Source organism: Ascidiella aspersa, chromosome 1 (assembly GCF_963924565.1).
Source record: "Ascidiella aspersa chromosome 1, kaAscAspe10.2, whole genome shotgun sequence".
Classification (NCBI taxonomy): Eukaryota; Metazoa; Chordata; class Ascidiacea; order Phlebobranchia; family Ascidiidae; genus Ascidiella; species Ascidiella aspersa.
In genome coordinates, this window is record NC_139447.1 from 12,634,113 (window position 1) to 12,648,463 (window position 14,351).

The window sequence follows — 14,351 nt, forward strand, 5'->3', positions numbered from 1 at the left end:
CGAATCACTTGTAGATTGACAATTTGCTTTGACTTCCAAACTATTTGTTTCTTTCATTTTCTCTTTCTTGATACACATAACCGGCATACGAACAATTATCGCAATGGAGGGATTTTTTATGTCGGATATTGTTACAGTCGCTGTACATTTCGCCCTACCGTTGTCTTTGTGCTGTTAAAGGCTTTTGTTTTTTTATATATATAACTATAACGTAGCCATTTTTTGTAATACAATAGCTCATACTTTAAAAAGTCGCGCGGCTCAGTTGAGAATCTTTCCAGTCACACTGCTGTGCCGCGACACTCAGTTTGAATCAATTAAGTTCACTAGAGCTAGAGTTACTACGTATTGCTCACAGTAAAAAATATATTGTATAGTTAAAAATATAGATTTATTATCTAATCTTTCAAATATACAAATAAACCAATGTTTGCATTTTTTCCTCCGTTCAAACCGTCCCTGGTCTTGACACCAAACCAAGCGTGACGTTTGTTTGGTGTCTTGCGATCATTTGAGGCTACTTATTCTGTGCGGCAACTAACTGCATGATGCTTCGAATTTCTGTCGTGTTGAGGTTTCAGCATCAATGGATTAACAGTTATATTGCAGCAAGACAGCTGCAAGCCCAAGCAGCCGGTGAGTAACAAAGTGTGACTAGTTTAAGTTAATACGGAAACGTAAAAAAAAATGATAAATTTTGTCTGCCAAAATGCTAATAGGCATGGGCTATAAAATGATTGCCTCACCTTGGACGACCACGTTTCCAGAATGTTATTTTCTAAACCGCATCGAGCAGAACAGTTGGTTACTCAAAACTAAAGCATATGTATAAATAAAAAAAAACTATAATTGAAGCAATTTTGTAATACAATAGCTCAGACTGAACATACCGAAAGACACGCTTGAGAGTCATTCAAGGCACACTGTTGGGATGCGACACTTGAAATAAACCAATGGTTCACTAGTCCTAAAGTTTTTGCCTAAACGGTACTGCTCACAGTTTGTAGCGTTGCTGTTTTGCAGCGTTTCTGTGTTTTCCCATGTTTATTGTCTACGACATTGCTCTTCAACCAGTGTGGAAAATATGCATGAGGTGTACAAAAAGGTGTATACAAAAGTCAAAGGTGCATCACAAACTTTTAATGAACCAATGTGTTTGACATCTTAATGACAAAATAGTCACAGACTCTTTGCTATTTTCTCAAGTTTGTTTGAATGCTATTTTATGACATACAATAGTACTTGCAAGCAGCCTGCAGCCATAATCGAACTTTCACCGACAGACAGTGTGTACAACTTCGGCAGCTCCACTCGGTTTAATTTTTTACCTCAGTTTACCTTTTAAGTAAACAAGGGGCATGAGTTCGTCACAACAACTTGAAGGGTTCACTGGTCTACGACTATTAATGCACCTATAGGCTAACTAAACTGCTATATACGTACATTTAAGACAAACCAACTGAGGTGAAGTCGCGACCGTTCAAGGAAATTCCAGAACCTTCTAGCTCGATTCCCATTCTAGGAACTGTTCTTGATTATTCGAGGTTTCGTGGTTTCAAGTATGAGGATATTTACGATCGCTTTCGACAGCTTCACGAGGAACTCGGGCCTATCTTTAAAGAAAACGTTCTGCCAGGTAATCACTGATTGCGAATGCAGGATGCTTATGAATCTGACGTTTAGCGTTTAAATAGCTCAACTATAGGGATGTCCAATAATATCGGGTTGTATACCTGATGCCGAGTGTTAATATCGGTACTCGTCCGATACTAGGGCGGTATCGGTGCCGATTCAATACCAAATAAATATGCCAATTTGACAATGATTCGCGATCTAATAACGTAATAATTCTACCTTGAAAGGTAAGTTTATCAATAATTAATAGGTTAAAATTTGGAGATAACTAATCTTCTTAAATCTAGCGCATATTTAGCCTAAAAACCTAAAAACAATTCATCTAAACGTTTAAATTTTATATATTTAGCATGTTTAAGCATTTTAATGTGTCTTTTAGTATCCTATCGAATTACGTTACTTTTTAAAATGAAGTACAGTACCGGTATCGGAAATCCCTAATCTCAACTGTGGCTTTACAAAAAAGGAGTAGCCCTGGGGTCGGCAACCAAATGTTTTATAGCGCACGTTATATCACCGCAAGAAAGTGCAACCATTACATCACTATCACTAACATTATTGCTACATCACTAACACTAGCCCTAACTAAGCGTTTTTTGTGGGAGTTAAACTTGTTGTTTACGACTAACCGTTTGTATTATAAGCACATTGCACAATGCCCTAAAATTTACGTGATGTTTACTGCGTTAAAGCAGGGCATTCTACATTAAAAGTAAGCACTTGAGTTTTTGTGCGACTGAGAAACCAAGCCAAAAGCAAAACGGTTAGTTATTAATACTTCTAGGTATTAGCTGAAAAGCGTTGAAGTAGCCTATGTTCCAAAAGAGCGGGCACAGTATTGTGTTCGTGACAGTTCGTTTTTTTGGCATGATTAGGGTATCTTTACAGACTTTAACTTATGAAATTTGGTTTAATGGCGTCTCCTAAGTTACGTAAATTAGATCACTGCAGGGTTGCGGAGTCGCACCCGGTACTCTAATGACTAGGTAAAACTATCCGAGTTCGACGTGTTAGCATGCGCAGTACCAATTTTCGAAACTGATAAGGCAGCAAACTGTAAATCGTTAAGGAATAGCATATGGTGGCATATTTTCATGGCCTCTATGAATGAATTGCTCAATATCCATCTTATTTTAGTTACGTAACTCGGTGAAATAAAGGCTGTTTCTGCCGTACTCGGGACTCGATGAAATTGCACATTTGGCAGGAGTAGGTTGCGGGTTTTTTGCAACCGACTCCGCAGCCCTGGTTGCCCGTGCAAAATCATACATAGAAAAATGTTTGGCACGCGAGTTGTTGATATTTTGAAATTATTCATAAACTTGCACATTGCATACGAAAGGTTGCCGACCCCTGGAGTAGCCTCTGCTATAGTTAGACCATACACTTAAGCAAATCATGCCCACGGGATAGATGTAGATAATATTGACGTTCGCTTTTGAATATTTACATATTTACAAAATAAGTTATTCGTTTGTCGAAGTTTCTCAAGGTTTAGGCTTACATTTTTGCAATAATTCGGGGTAAATTTTTTAAGAATTTTTCTGAATGAGTGTTGGCACTTTATTATAATAACCTAATATCGATGTGGGTCTAAAACCGGACGTCTAGATGTAGATCACTTGTAGAGTTTATGAGTCCCACTTTGCAACTTTTGACGGTATTCATAGAGCTTTTGGTCAATATGTTTAATGGTGAAAATAACGGCCCAAATAGACGTTAAAAGCGAAAGGCTTTGAAAATAAAGCATGTCGCTTTTAACGTCTATTTGGGCCGTTATTTTCACCATTAAACTTTTGGTCACTAGATCTCTTACTTGGACAAAAATAGAGTAAAAACGGCTTGATGTTAAAATAATGTGTTTTATACTAAAACAGTGGTTCGCAACCTTTTTTTCTCGCGCCCCCCTTTAAGTTTTAGATAACTTGCGCGACCCCCTATCATAGTGTATAATGGCCTACATAAACCAGAGTCGATAAAACACATATTTAACCGGATTAAATCGTTTAGCGGACCGGATCCGGCCGCGGATCGTATGTTGACCATACCTACATGTAATACATTATTTTAGGTTATACACAAAGAGAGTAGCAGTGTTGTAAACAAATCATTTTCAAATGACTTAAGTCCCAGTCAAGTCGTTTGTAAAATAACTCAAGTCCAAGTCAAGTCGTTTTGATTAAATAACAAGTCAGGCCCAGTCCAAGTCATCAGTTTCGCAAGTGCCAGTCAAGTCATAATTACAGCAAAGCAAATTCAAGTCACGTCCTTGTTATAAATATAAAACGTTTTATGAGAAATAACTGAACTAAAACAAAAAGAAAAGCGCAACACACAGCAAGAAAATTGTTTTATATGAAAAATTTGGACAAATAGCTTAATTTTATCAAAACCCCCTGAAGAAAACGCTTCATTTCAACCCAAGTTATTTGCCGAAAAGACTTAAATCAAGTCAAGTCATTTGCCCGAAAGACTTAAGTCAAGTCAAGTCATTTTGCCCAAATGACTTAAGTCAAGTCAAGTCATTTGAAAACAGTGACTTAAGTGCACTTAAGTCAAGTCATTGACTTAAGTCATTGCTGGAGAGTAGGCCCTACTGATAACACTGTTGCTTATTTTAAAAGCGCTAACCGAATTCGTGATAATGGCAGTTACTGTAAATGTTCTTTTGTTTAAAATCCTTTCGATTTCAGGCAAGTTAATCGAACGATTCCCAATCGTCTCGTTCACAACCAGAGAGTCGAACCAAACCTGAACCAAATCTTTATAAACAGGCTTCGGCCATTTGTTCTCGAACCGTAACCGAACCTTACCCGTTTTAGTAAGGTTTGAAGGAGAGGAAACTGAATATTTTGAATGAACTTGGACCTTTACCAACCCTTAACCTGTCGAAAAGCGGTTCACTTTAGCATGACGTCACAACTTGTATGTTACAGACTCAAGTTATGCCAAGTTTGAAGTTCAAAATTTTATGAAAAAATAAATATTTATCAAACAAACGTTGCTTTTTAATTTTTCAGATACTTTAATATTGAGCTGCTTGCTATTTACAACGTCACGAAACTTTGTGATGTAACGCTTCTATTGTATATGAACCAAAATTGTGAATGGGTTTTGAGATACCAATGGCCGAACCGGAAATGAACCGAAACTTTTTAATTGATCCGAAACGAAACACGAACTAAACCGGATTCCGACAAAAATCCTTAAACCGAAGCTAAAACGGAAAAGTTTTAAAACAGCAAAGTTTCGACTCCCTGTTCATAACTCTTTAACTGTATACGTTGATTTAACAGCAGAAATTAAATTTATGGTTATCGTTCGCCAGGTCTAACGAAATACTCCGTGTATTACTCTGACCACCGGGACACCAATGAAGTGTTGAAAAATGAGGGTAGATACCCATATCGGGACTCACTGGAGTTTCTCTCCAAGGCAAAGCAAGACTCTGGGCAAGAAGTCGGCCTATCACAGAGCCAGGGAGAAGATTGGCGAACGGTAAACTTTAACGATATGTTACTGCTCAAAGTAGACTAAATATAGTAAACATATATTGATGAAGCCACAAAAAAGCAAGCGGAAGTAGTTTTCCCGTTAGAGCCGGCGACACATTGTAAAATAAAAACAAATTTTCCGCACACTTTCTATGCAAAACCACACAATTAACTCAACAATTTCCCTTACTGCACGAAAAAGTAATTGGTAAATACTATATTGTAACCAGATATATAAATAAAGATGGTGTACATTCAAATCATTCTTGTTAACCATTTGTAATAAGTAAGGAAGGTATTTTGAAAAAAAAGTTAAAATTTTGTCAAAATTTAGTCAAAAACGTTTACAAAAACAAAAAAAACTGTTGTAAAGTTTAAGACGTCGTGGTTCAGTTTAATATTGTATCAAATATAGTTTTAAATTACAGAGTAATATACCGTACAGTATAAGCAAGTCGGCAGAATTAGCCATGTGCGCCTGCTTTATCAGCTCGAACTTTGTTTGCTTTAGATTATTGTGTACCTCTGGTTTAGACCAATTTCTAAAATACCCAACGTCTTGCTTCTAATTGAATTTTTATGGTTGCTTGTCTTTTAAAAATGCAAAAAAATATCTGAGCATTTTCAAGAGTCCATAGTAGGCTAAACATTAAAACAAGTGATTGGCGACTCCAAAGATACTATTGCAGTACTTCATACAATTCTGCATTGTTTAAACCGGTGTTTCCCAACCTATACTAGTGCCGCCCTGGGCTTCATATTATTTCATATCACCCCCTAAATTAAGTGCGTAGGAGCATAATTTAAAAAATTAAGACATATATTTACATATAACAATAATTGCGTTAAGGTTTTAACACACTGGACTGGTGCAAACTACTCGCGTTACTGCAATTGAAATGGCTGACAATTCAACATATATAGAGTTTCATACATACTGAAACATAACACTACCCAAATGAGACAAAGACCCCAAACGCTAACAGGGGACGTGGCGTTATTTTGCACAATGTGCTCAAAAATGTGCACGCAAAATGTGCAAAAAATGTGCGCACATTTTAAACTGCCTTCAAAAATGTGCGAACTTTTTTTCACAATGTGCGCACATTTTGAACTGCCTTAAAAAATGTGCGCACTTTTCTTTTTTTCGCAATGTGCGCACATTTTAGAATGCCTTAAAAATTTTTAAGCACATTTTTAAGTAAGTGTTAGAGTTAGTGTTAGAGTTAGAGTTAGAGTTAGAGTTAGAGTTAGAGTTAGAGTTAGAGTTAGACTTAGAGTTAGAGTTAGAGTTAGAGTTAGAGTTAGAGTTAGAGTTAGAGTTAGAGTTAGAGTTAGAGTTAGAGTTAGAGTTAGAGTTAGAGTTAGAGTTAGAGTTAGAGTTAGAGTTAGAGTTAGAGTTAGAGTTAGAGTTAGAGTTAGAGTTAGAGTTAGAGTTAGCGTTAGAGTTAGAGTTAGAGTTAGAGTTAGAGTTAGAGTTAGAGTTAGAGTTAGAGTTAGAGTTAGAGTTAGAGTTAGAGTTGGAGTTGGAAACTCTGTACTCTAAGAGTTAGAGTTAGAGTTAGAGTTAGAGTTAGAGTTAGAGTTAGAGTTAGAGTTAGAGTTAGAGTTAGAGTTAGAGTTAGAGTTGGAGTTGGAGTTAGAGTTAGAGTTAGAGTTAGAGTTAGAGTTGGAGTTGGAGTTGGGTCTAACCCTAACTAACTCTAAGGAATTTTAAAATGTGCGCACATTGTTAAAAAAGTGTGCACATTTTTGAAGGCAGTTTTAAATGTGCACACATTGTTGAAGAAAAGTGCGCACATTTTTGAAGGCAGTTCAAAATGTGCGCACATTGTTAAAAAATGTACGCACCTTTTTGAAGGCAGTTTTAAATGTGCACACATTGTTGAAGAAAAGTGCGCACATTTTTAAAGGCAGTTTAAAATGTGCGCACATTGTTAAAAAAGTGTGCACATTTTTGAAGGCAGTTTTAAATATGCACACATTGTTGAAGAAAAGTGCGCACATTTTTGATTGTTAAAAAATGTACGCACCTTTTTGAAGGCAGTTTTAAATGTGCACACATTGTTGAAGAAAAGTGCGCACATTTTTAAAGGCAGTTTAAAATGTGCGCACATTGTTATAAAAGTGTGCACATTTTTGAAGGTAGTTTTAAATGTGCGCACATTGTCAAAGAAAAGTGCGCACATTTTTGAAGGCAGTTTAAAATGTGCGCACATTTTTTGCACATTTTGGCGTGCACATTTTGGCGCACATTGTGCAAAAAATGTTCGCATCCCCGTCTCCCTAACGCCCCATGAAACTCGCGTACCACTCCACGTTGGAAACCACTGGTTTAAAGCAATGTATTTCTAAAAGCTGAAAATTTTGTCAAATAAAATTATTTTGAAGTTAAAATTTGTCAAATTTTAACTTTATCGGTCAAAAAAGTTTTATTTGACGTTAAAAGTAAACAATCGCCCTAGTAATAAGAATAGGTTATTTTATTTGGCAATAAAATACTGTTAACCGAATGGGCGCCCCCGCGCCTGCAGCAAATATTTTTCATAAATGGGCAATCACTAGGGCGATTTGTGACCTAAAAGTGAGGAAATTGGCGTTTTTTCGGGTTAATGTATAACTCTTAAAATATTGACAAACAGCTTTAAAAATGCCACCAAGTGAAGCATCGGTTGTTTTTCGACGTGATCAGCTTTAAGCCTGCAGTAGCTTAGTTGGTAGGGCGACGGTCCCGTTGTGGCAGAAGGTCGTGAGTTCACACCTTACCGCAGGCTATTGTTTTCTATCCTGCATTACTTGCACTACAATCCCGATCAGACTGACTGATACTGAAACAGAAAATAAAATGTGCGCGAAGCGCGAAAAAAGCTTCATTTATAAAGCATGTTTTCCCACTGCACAGAAAAACCTTATGGCGGACCGACAAAAGTGTCCGCGAGTCGGCGGTTAAGAACCACCAGGATAGATCAATACGACATAATGCAACAAGTTGCGCACAACGATTCTTCGATTTGTGACAAATCTAATGCAAACCACATAGTTTGCTTTTAAGCTATTTTATTTTTAGGGATAACATTGGTCCCATCTGTTTTCATACGGGTGCATATGATAACCAGATAAAATAACAAAAATATCCAACAAAATTCAATCACACTTGCGTAAAGTTTGCACTTTCGAAGCAGCGCATTTTTATACGTGTTAGCAGACCTTCATTTTTGTCTGGCGTTAGGCAAGAGGTTATGAAGTACCTACAAAGCATTTTATTGTATTTTATTGATTTTCAGTTACGCACAGTGGCCAACAAGTTTTTTTTTCAAAATACTTCTGTTTGGGCTTACACCGAACAACACCAAAAGGTTGCAGACGACTTCGCGGAATTTTTGAGGAATCATTTGGATGAGAATAACGAGGTGGGGATAAGAACATTGAAATAAAAAAGGATATTTAGGTTTTAAGTCGCCATTATAGAATTGTATGTCAATTTTAGTCTTTGGCGTACAGAAAAGATAAACTATTGGTATAATTGTTAGGCTTTCATTATATGTCACAACATTGATATATTTCATTATATATATAAAAAGGTTCGTGATATGCAAAACCTCCTTAAGCTGTGGTCATTGGAAGCATCAGCAGTCTTCAATCTCAACACTAGACTTGGTTAGTTTACTTTGTTAAACTATAAATATATTAGATTTAAATTTCACTGATAATTTAATTAGCTGGTTTACTAGGAAGGATATGTTTAAAAAAATGTTTACTTTTTTTGATCTTGCTATATATGTATTTGCCTAATTTTTCCCATTTACATCGTTGATAATATAGTTGTAGGTGTAGAAGTTGTTTTTGATTAATGAGTCTCAATTAATTGTTCTTTTACCACGATCAATCACCAACTTCTACAATGGGTATTGTCTGAGTCTGATTACAAATCCACACAGTTTTTGTTGGCTGGTGTTGAGCTGGCCAGCCAGAAGCCGGCAAGAAACACAACCGCTTACTGTATTAACTAGACAAGGCTGGCGACCAACTGAGTATATCGAAACGCCAACACATAAATATATTTACACTTCGCATGACGGAAACAGGTTACGTGTCATAGCACGAAAAACCTTTTTTAGGGCAGCGGAAATGTGTGTAATCACATAACGGCGCGTTTTGCAGGCATTGTTTTGGTTAGCAAGTTCTTACGAGCGGCAAAATAACGGTAAATTTCCATTACTTCATAGCGATAAAAGACAGATTTTATGTGAAAACAAACGAGGTAAAAATATGCAATACGATAAATTCCAAATTATCCACTAATTATTACTTATGACGCTACATAGGTAAGCATTGTTGAACGAAAGGGATGCCGAAAACTTTGTATTCATTCCGAAACTGATGCCACATAGTTTAAACAAGAATTAACGGCCTCCTATCCGATATCAAATAATTTTGTTACCTTGGTTGAAATGACAAATAATGTATTATAAAATATCTTAACCAGCACCGCATATCATATAACTTACAGTTATGACGTCATGCAGTCATGTGTAAATCGCTTTTTTAAAAGGTTCGAGTTCGATTAATGTTCAGGTGGTTTCAAAATATTCGGTTTAGTTCTGTTTAGGCTCCTTGAAGTCTTTAGAAAAACGGTTCGGGTTCGGTTACGGTTGGGGAAAAATTGGCTTAAAACCGGTTCATAAAGTTCCAATTTCTGGTTTCGACTCTTGTACAAAATTAAAAAATGGTGTAAATTAAAATCTAATTCTAAGAAAAAACACAGGATTATTACAATGTTTTGTTTCTGAAAACATGAAAGTGTATATTGTGGGAAGTATGCGATAAAAGATACACCTATATTCGATTATTGCGAAATATTTTTAGGGTTATTTGAGAATAAACTCAGTAATGAAGCTGGGCAACTCATCGAGTCCATTAACAAAACATTTGATCTCATGTCGAAGCTTATTTTTGGACCACCGATTTGGAGGATTTACAGAACCAAGTCTTATAAGGTGAGCTATATGTTAAAAATATTCAATTTTAATAAACCTAATGGACTAGCTTGACAATTTTGTAACTTTGTTGTGACACGATATTTTTGAAAGGACTTTAGAAGTGAAATTGATAAATTAAACCAAATATCCTTACGCTACCGCGATCAAGCAGTATTAGACAACATTACTAAAGGGATGAAGTTTCACCTCGATGAGTATTTGAAGACAGTAAAGTTATCACAGAGGTAATAGATACGTTTTTTGCAACAATGTGCTCTCCGACAAGAAGTTGGGCATATTTAATTTGATTAAACTTCCTAAAAATAGTTTCCAGTGACATATTACGTTTTTACGCTCTGTCACAAATACGTATAAAATAATACATTATTCGGTTAACCACAGCCTCAAAGATTCAATTGTCATTGATTTTTTTGGAGCGGGAATAGAAACAACAGCCTTTAGCGCAGTGTTTCCGCTTTATCTTTTGGCCAACAACCCTGATAAGCAGGAGAAACTTCGAGAAGAAATCAGGAAACTTATGACAAACGAAATAACCGGAAAGGTTTGGTGTTTATTTTTCCAGACTAATATGTTAGTAAATTGTTTTTTGTTTTAAATAATCTTCAAGGAATAATGTTACGGATTTCTGAAACGCCCATAAGTTAGTGAACTAAGTACTTAACAATAAAAATGTTTTACGACCATGTTATATTTTGTGAATTAGTATTAAAAAATCATTTGCGAATCTTTTTTCGTGGCGAATAACTGCTCTCTTTATTTTTTACTTTATTCTTTTCACAGCGTTTAAATCAGCTGCCCTACTTACACTCAGTAATGCAAGAGGCTCAACGAATGTTTCCATTTTCGGGGATGTTGACAAGACGAGTAGACAAGGATATCGTCTTGTCAAATTATCTTGTTCCTGCAGGTGCGTTGGTAACCACAAATATCACGTTTTGATTGATTTTTCAAACCTAATTAGGATGTGGTGTTTTGCTGTTATTCTTCTAAGGAATCGAGTTAATAAATACCTCTAATCTGATCAACGCGATGAACCCCGAATACTTCGAAAATCCTCAAGAGTTCATTCCCGAGCGTTGGTTGGACCCAAAACAGAGGCAAAGAGCGCGATTCGCTATGATCGGTTCTTTTGGCCAAGGGCCAAGAAATTGTCCGGGGCGAAACTTTGCCCTCCAGGAAATCCACTGTCTGCTTATCGCCATCTTGACAAAATACCGATTGGAATATCACCACGATCCGATAGAGGGCAAGTTCAAAGTTTTGACAATCCCTTCGAAAGATCCACGCATTAGGTTCCTTCCTCTTTAGCAGTGAAAGATGTATATAATTGTGTGTTTTCCGCGTATTTTGCATATACCGCCAGCATGTAAAACATCCCTATATCAGCAAAGTGTTAGAAATACGTGGGACATTTTACCAAAAAATAAAAGTGATTCAATTTCTCATTTCTCCGTAAATGTTGCCCGATAAAATTTTACAAGTGTTGTGCAACGATATATTTAGTAAAGTGCGACATACACCTCATTTGTGTCGGCGTCACTTTAAATGAAAAAAAAAACATCGTGAACAGGGTCACATTTCCCGGTCTTTTAATTTTGAAATTATCTTGTATTTTTAGGCATCTTGATTTTTAGACGTTAAAGTTGCAATATTTGTTCGATTAAAAATAATTGTCTCTATAAAATGTTATCCCATCATTTCTATTTGCTAATTCGCAGCACCAACTTTTTGTAGTTTGACTGTTGACGACTGGGCGTGGTAAAATGCATTTGAAAAAAATTGTGTGACCCTTCGTCCTTCCGTCCTATGTCAAAAAGAAGAAGAATATCTGAGTCAGACAAAAAGCCCGCTCAATAAAAAACATAAATAAGTTTTGCCATACATCAAGAAAGGGTTGGTTAAGTTTATAAGAATCGGAAAAAAGCAGACAAAAATATTTCATTTTAAAAAACTATATCTCAATCGCACAGTTTTAACCAGAAACTTGTGCCTTTTCCTTGTTTTTATTAAAAGGTCTGAATTACGTTCCTTTGAAAACACTAAATAGGCTACCTTAAAAGGCTAGAAAACTACCGAAGTTGACTAAATTATGTCAATACCAGGGGCTGATTCGGTTTTGGTTTCTGGTGTGACTTTTTTGTATATATTTTTGGACAGTGATTTTTCAGTAGATCGTTTCAGCGTAATAAAATACTTCAAGCCTGTCGCAAATTTCCATTGTTTTATATATTGACTTAACGTGATTAGTATAGACTAGAGCGATTAATTTTTGACCTAAAAATTGATTTTCTACAATTTCACATCAAGATTTAAAAATTTTGACAAAGTTTAGCCGACAGTTTATTTCAGTGGTCCTTAACCTTTTTTCAGCAGCGCCCCTTAGGTAATTTTCCTATTCCTCGCCTCGTGGACGTGTGCTCAGGCATTCGACAGGCAGTAAAGTTAGCATAACTAAACTATCTGAAGCAAAATCAATGTTGGATTGGAACCTAATGCAATAAACAGGCCTGCGTGGTTAATTCTACCGGCTCGCGTATACCGTATATTACTATATTTCTCTATAAGATATAGCCTAATACAGTTAAAATGTTGTGGACGTTATTTTAAACTAAATTTGATAAAATAACAAACTGAATGACAATTTCAAATAGCTCACTACCGTTTTTGTTAATTTTGTCAAAAATGTTGCATTTTGTAAACGATTTTTACTCGAAATAATTTAGACAAATTTTGGCCTAACGTATAAATTATGACAAAATTTCAAATTTGCTTGACTAATCAAAAAATAATTGACTTACAAGTTAGTATAATGGCCTTATTTGTAGTATTTTCCATTTTGTTTGTTGACTAAGCCATTTTTCAAAAAGCGTTACTTGTTTTATGTCTTATGACCATGGGCGTCCGCAGGGGGGGGGGACAAGGGGGGGCAAGCTCATCCCCCCCTGGAATTTCAAAATGTGATTATTAGTATTATTTGTAAGTGTAATATGTATTACTTATGAAGGTTAAAAATAATATACACTATCCATTGCCCCCAGTGGCGTATCCAGTGGGGGCGGGAGTTTTTACCAACCCTTTTTGTAAGTGATATTATCGTTTTTGGTTCGTTTTTGTCATCGTTTAGCAAACTGTTCGAAGCGGCGTGCTTTTTAAGTAATTGGGTAACGCGTCTTGATCTAAAGCGAATCCAAACAGATTATGTAATCAACCGTACATTAGTGAGATACTTGCGGCTGAACAATAAATTTACATTTCTTTTTAATTCCTTCCAAACCATTATTCCTTTAAAATGAAATATAATGACGCAAATGAAACTAAATCTAGCCTTTCAAATTGGTCTGTGGCCCACCTCAAATGTTCTCATGACCTCCACTGGTTGAGAAGCGCTGGTTTAGGTTGACTGATTAGTGATTAGCAAGTATTCGACAATTGACAACGCTAAGTCAAACCTTATTTATTTTTTCTCGCTGAAAAACTTTATACGCAGTATGTTTCTCGCTGTTCGGTCTCTGCGCTAATATCCGATGTTGGTGTAACATCGACATTTGTTTAAATGAAGCAGATTCTTAAAAGAAGGTATAATGGTGATTGTCGTGCACGTTTTAAAGTATACATTTTTAAGTAATGATAGTTAACGCAAAATTATGCTCTTTATGTATACTCTAAGACCACGTGCTAAGTGTGCAATGGACACGACTTATTTCCCCTCACCAACAGCATGTAATTTAGCTGACTTAGATGTTGCGCCAATCGTGGCATAATAACACCCGATCAAAACGATCTTCGTTTAGTATTGCACGTGGTGAAAGGCTTGCTTGTAATTTAGAGCTTGTTCCGTTAATGGAACTTAAAAACTGCGCTGTTGATAGTCGAATTATGTTTCTACCACAATTCAACACACATAGTTTAAGGTCTTGTTTTGTTTTTTTTCCTAAAGTTAACGATTGTACACCGTGATTTCGCAGCTGGCGCCTGACAGGATTGTCGACGACGCACGTGCTCGCTTTTGCTGGACGTATTTGGTGTTTCTGGGTTTTTTCTATTACGTCTTGCAATCACCATTCTATGACGTCATACTTTTACTGTTTTAATGACGTCATTATTCATTAACATTAGGCGAAAAATAGGGGAATTCTCTAAGTTGAAAATTCCCTTTTTTGATTTTCTGGTTACGCCCCTGATTGCCCCCCCCTGGAAAATTTTCTGCGGGCGCCCCTGCTTA

The 14,351-nt window shown here is 36.2% G+C and overlaps 1 protein-coding gene across 1 annotated transcript; it reads left to right on the plus strand.

The window, feature by feature from the left end:
* The first annotated feature begins 538 nt into the window (after positions 1–538).
* On the plus strand, positions 539–12,210 carry LOC146167572 (cytochrome P450 10-like). The gene is made up of 10 exons (XM_083388976.1): positions 539–636; positions 1,451–1,636; positions 4,964–5,133; positions 8,414–8,539; positions 8,711–8,786; positions 9,996–10,126; positions 10,220–10,353; positions 10,511–10,670; positions 10,910–11,036; positions 11,121–12,210. The coding sequence occupies exons 1-10, from the start codon at positions 546–548 to the stop codon at positions 11,435–11,437; spliced, it is 1,518 nt and encodes a 505-aa protein (XP_083245102.1). The 5' UTR covers positions 539–545; the 3' UTR covers positions 11,438–12,210.
* The last annotated feature ends 2,141 nt before the right edge of the window (positions 12,211–14,351 follow it).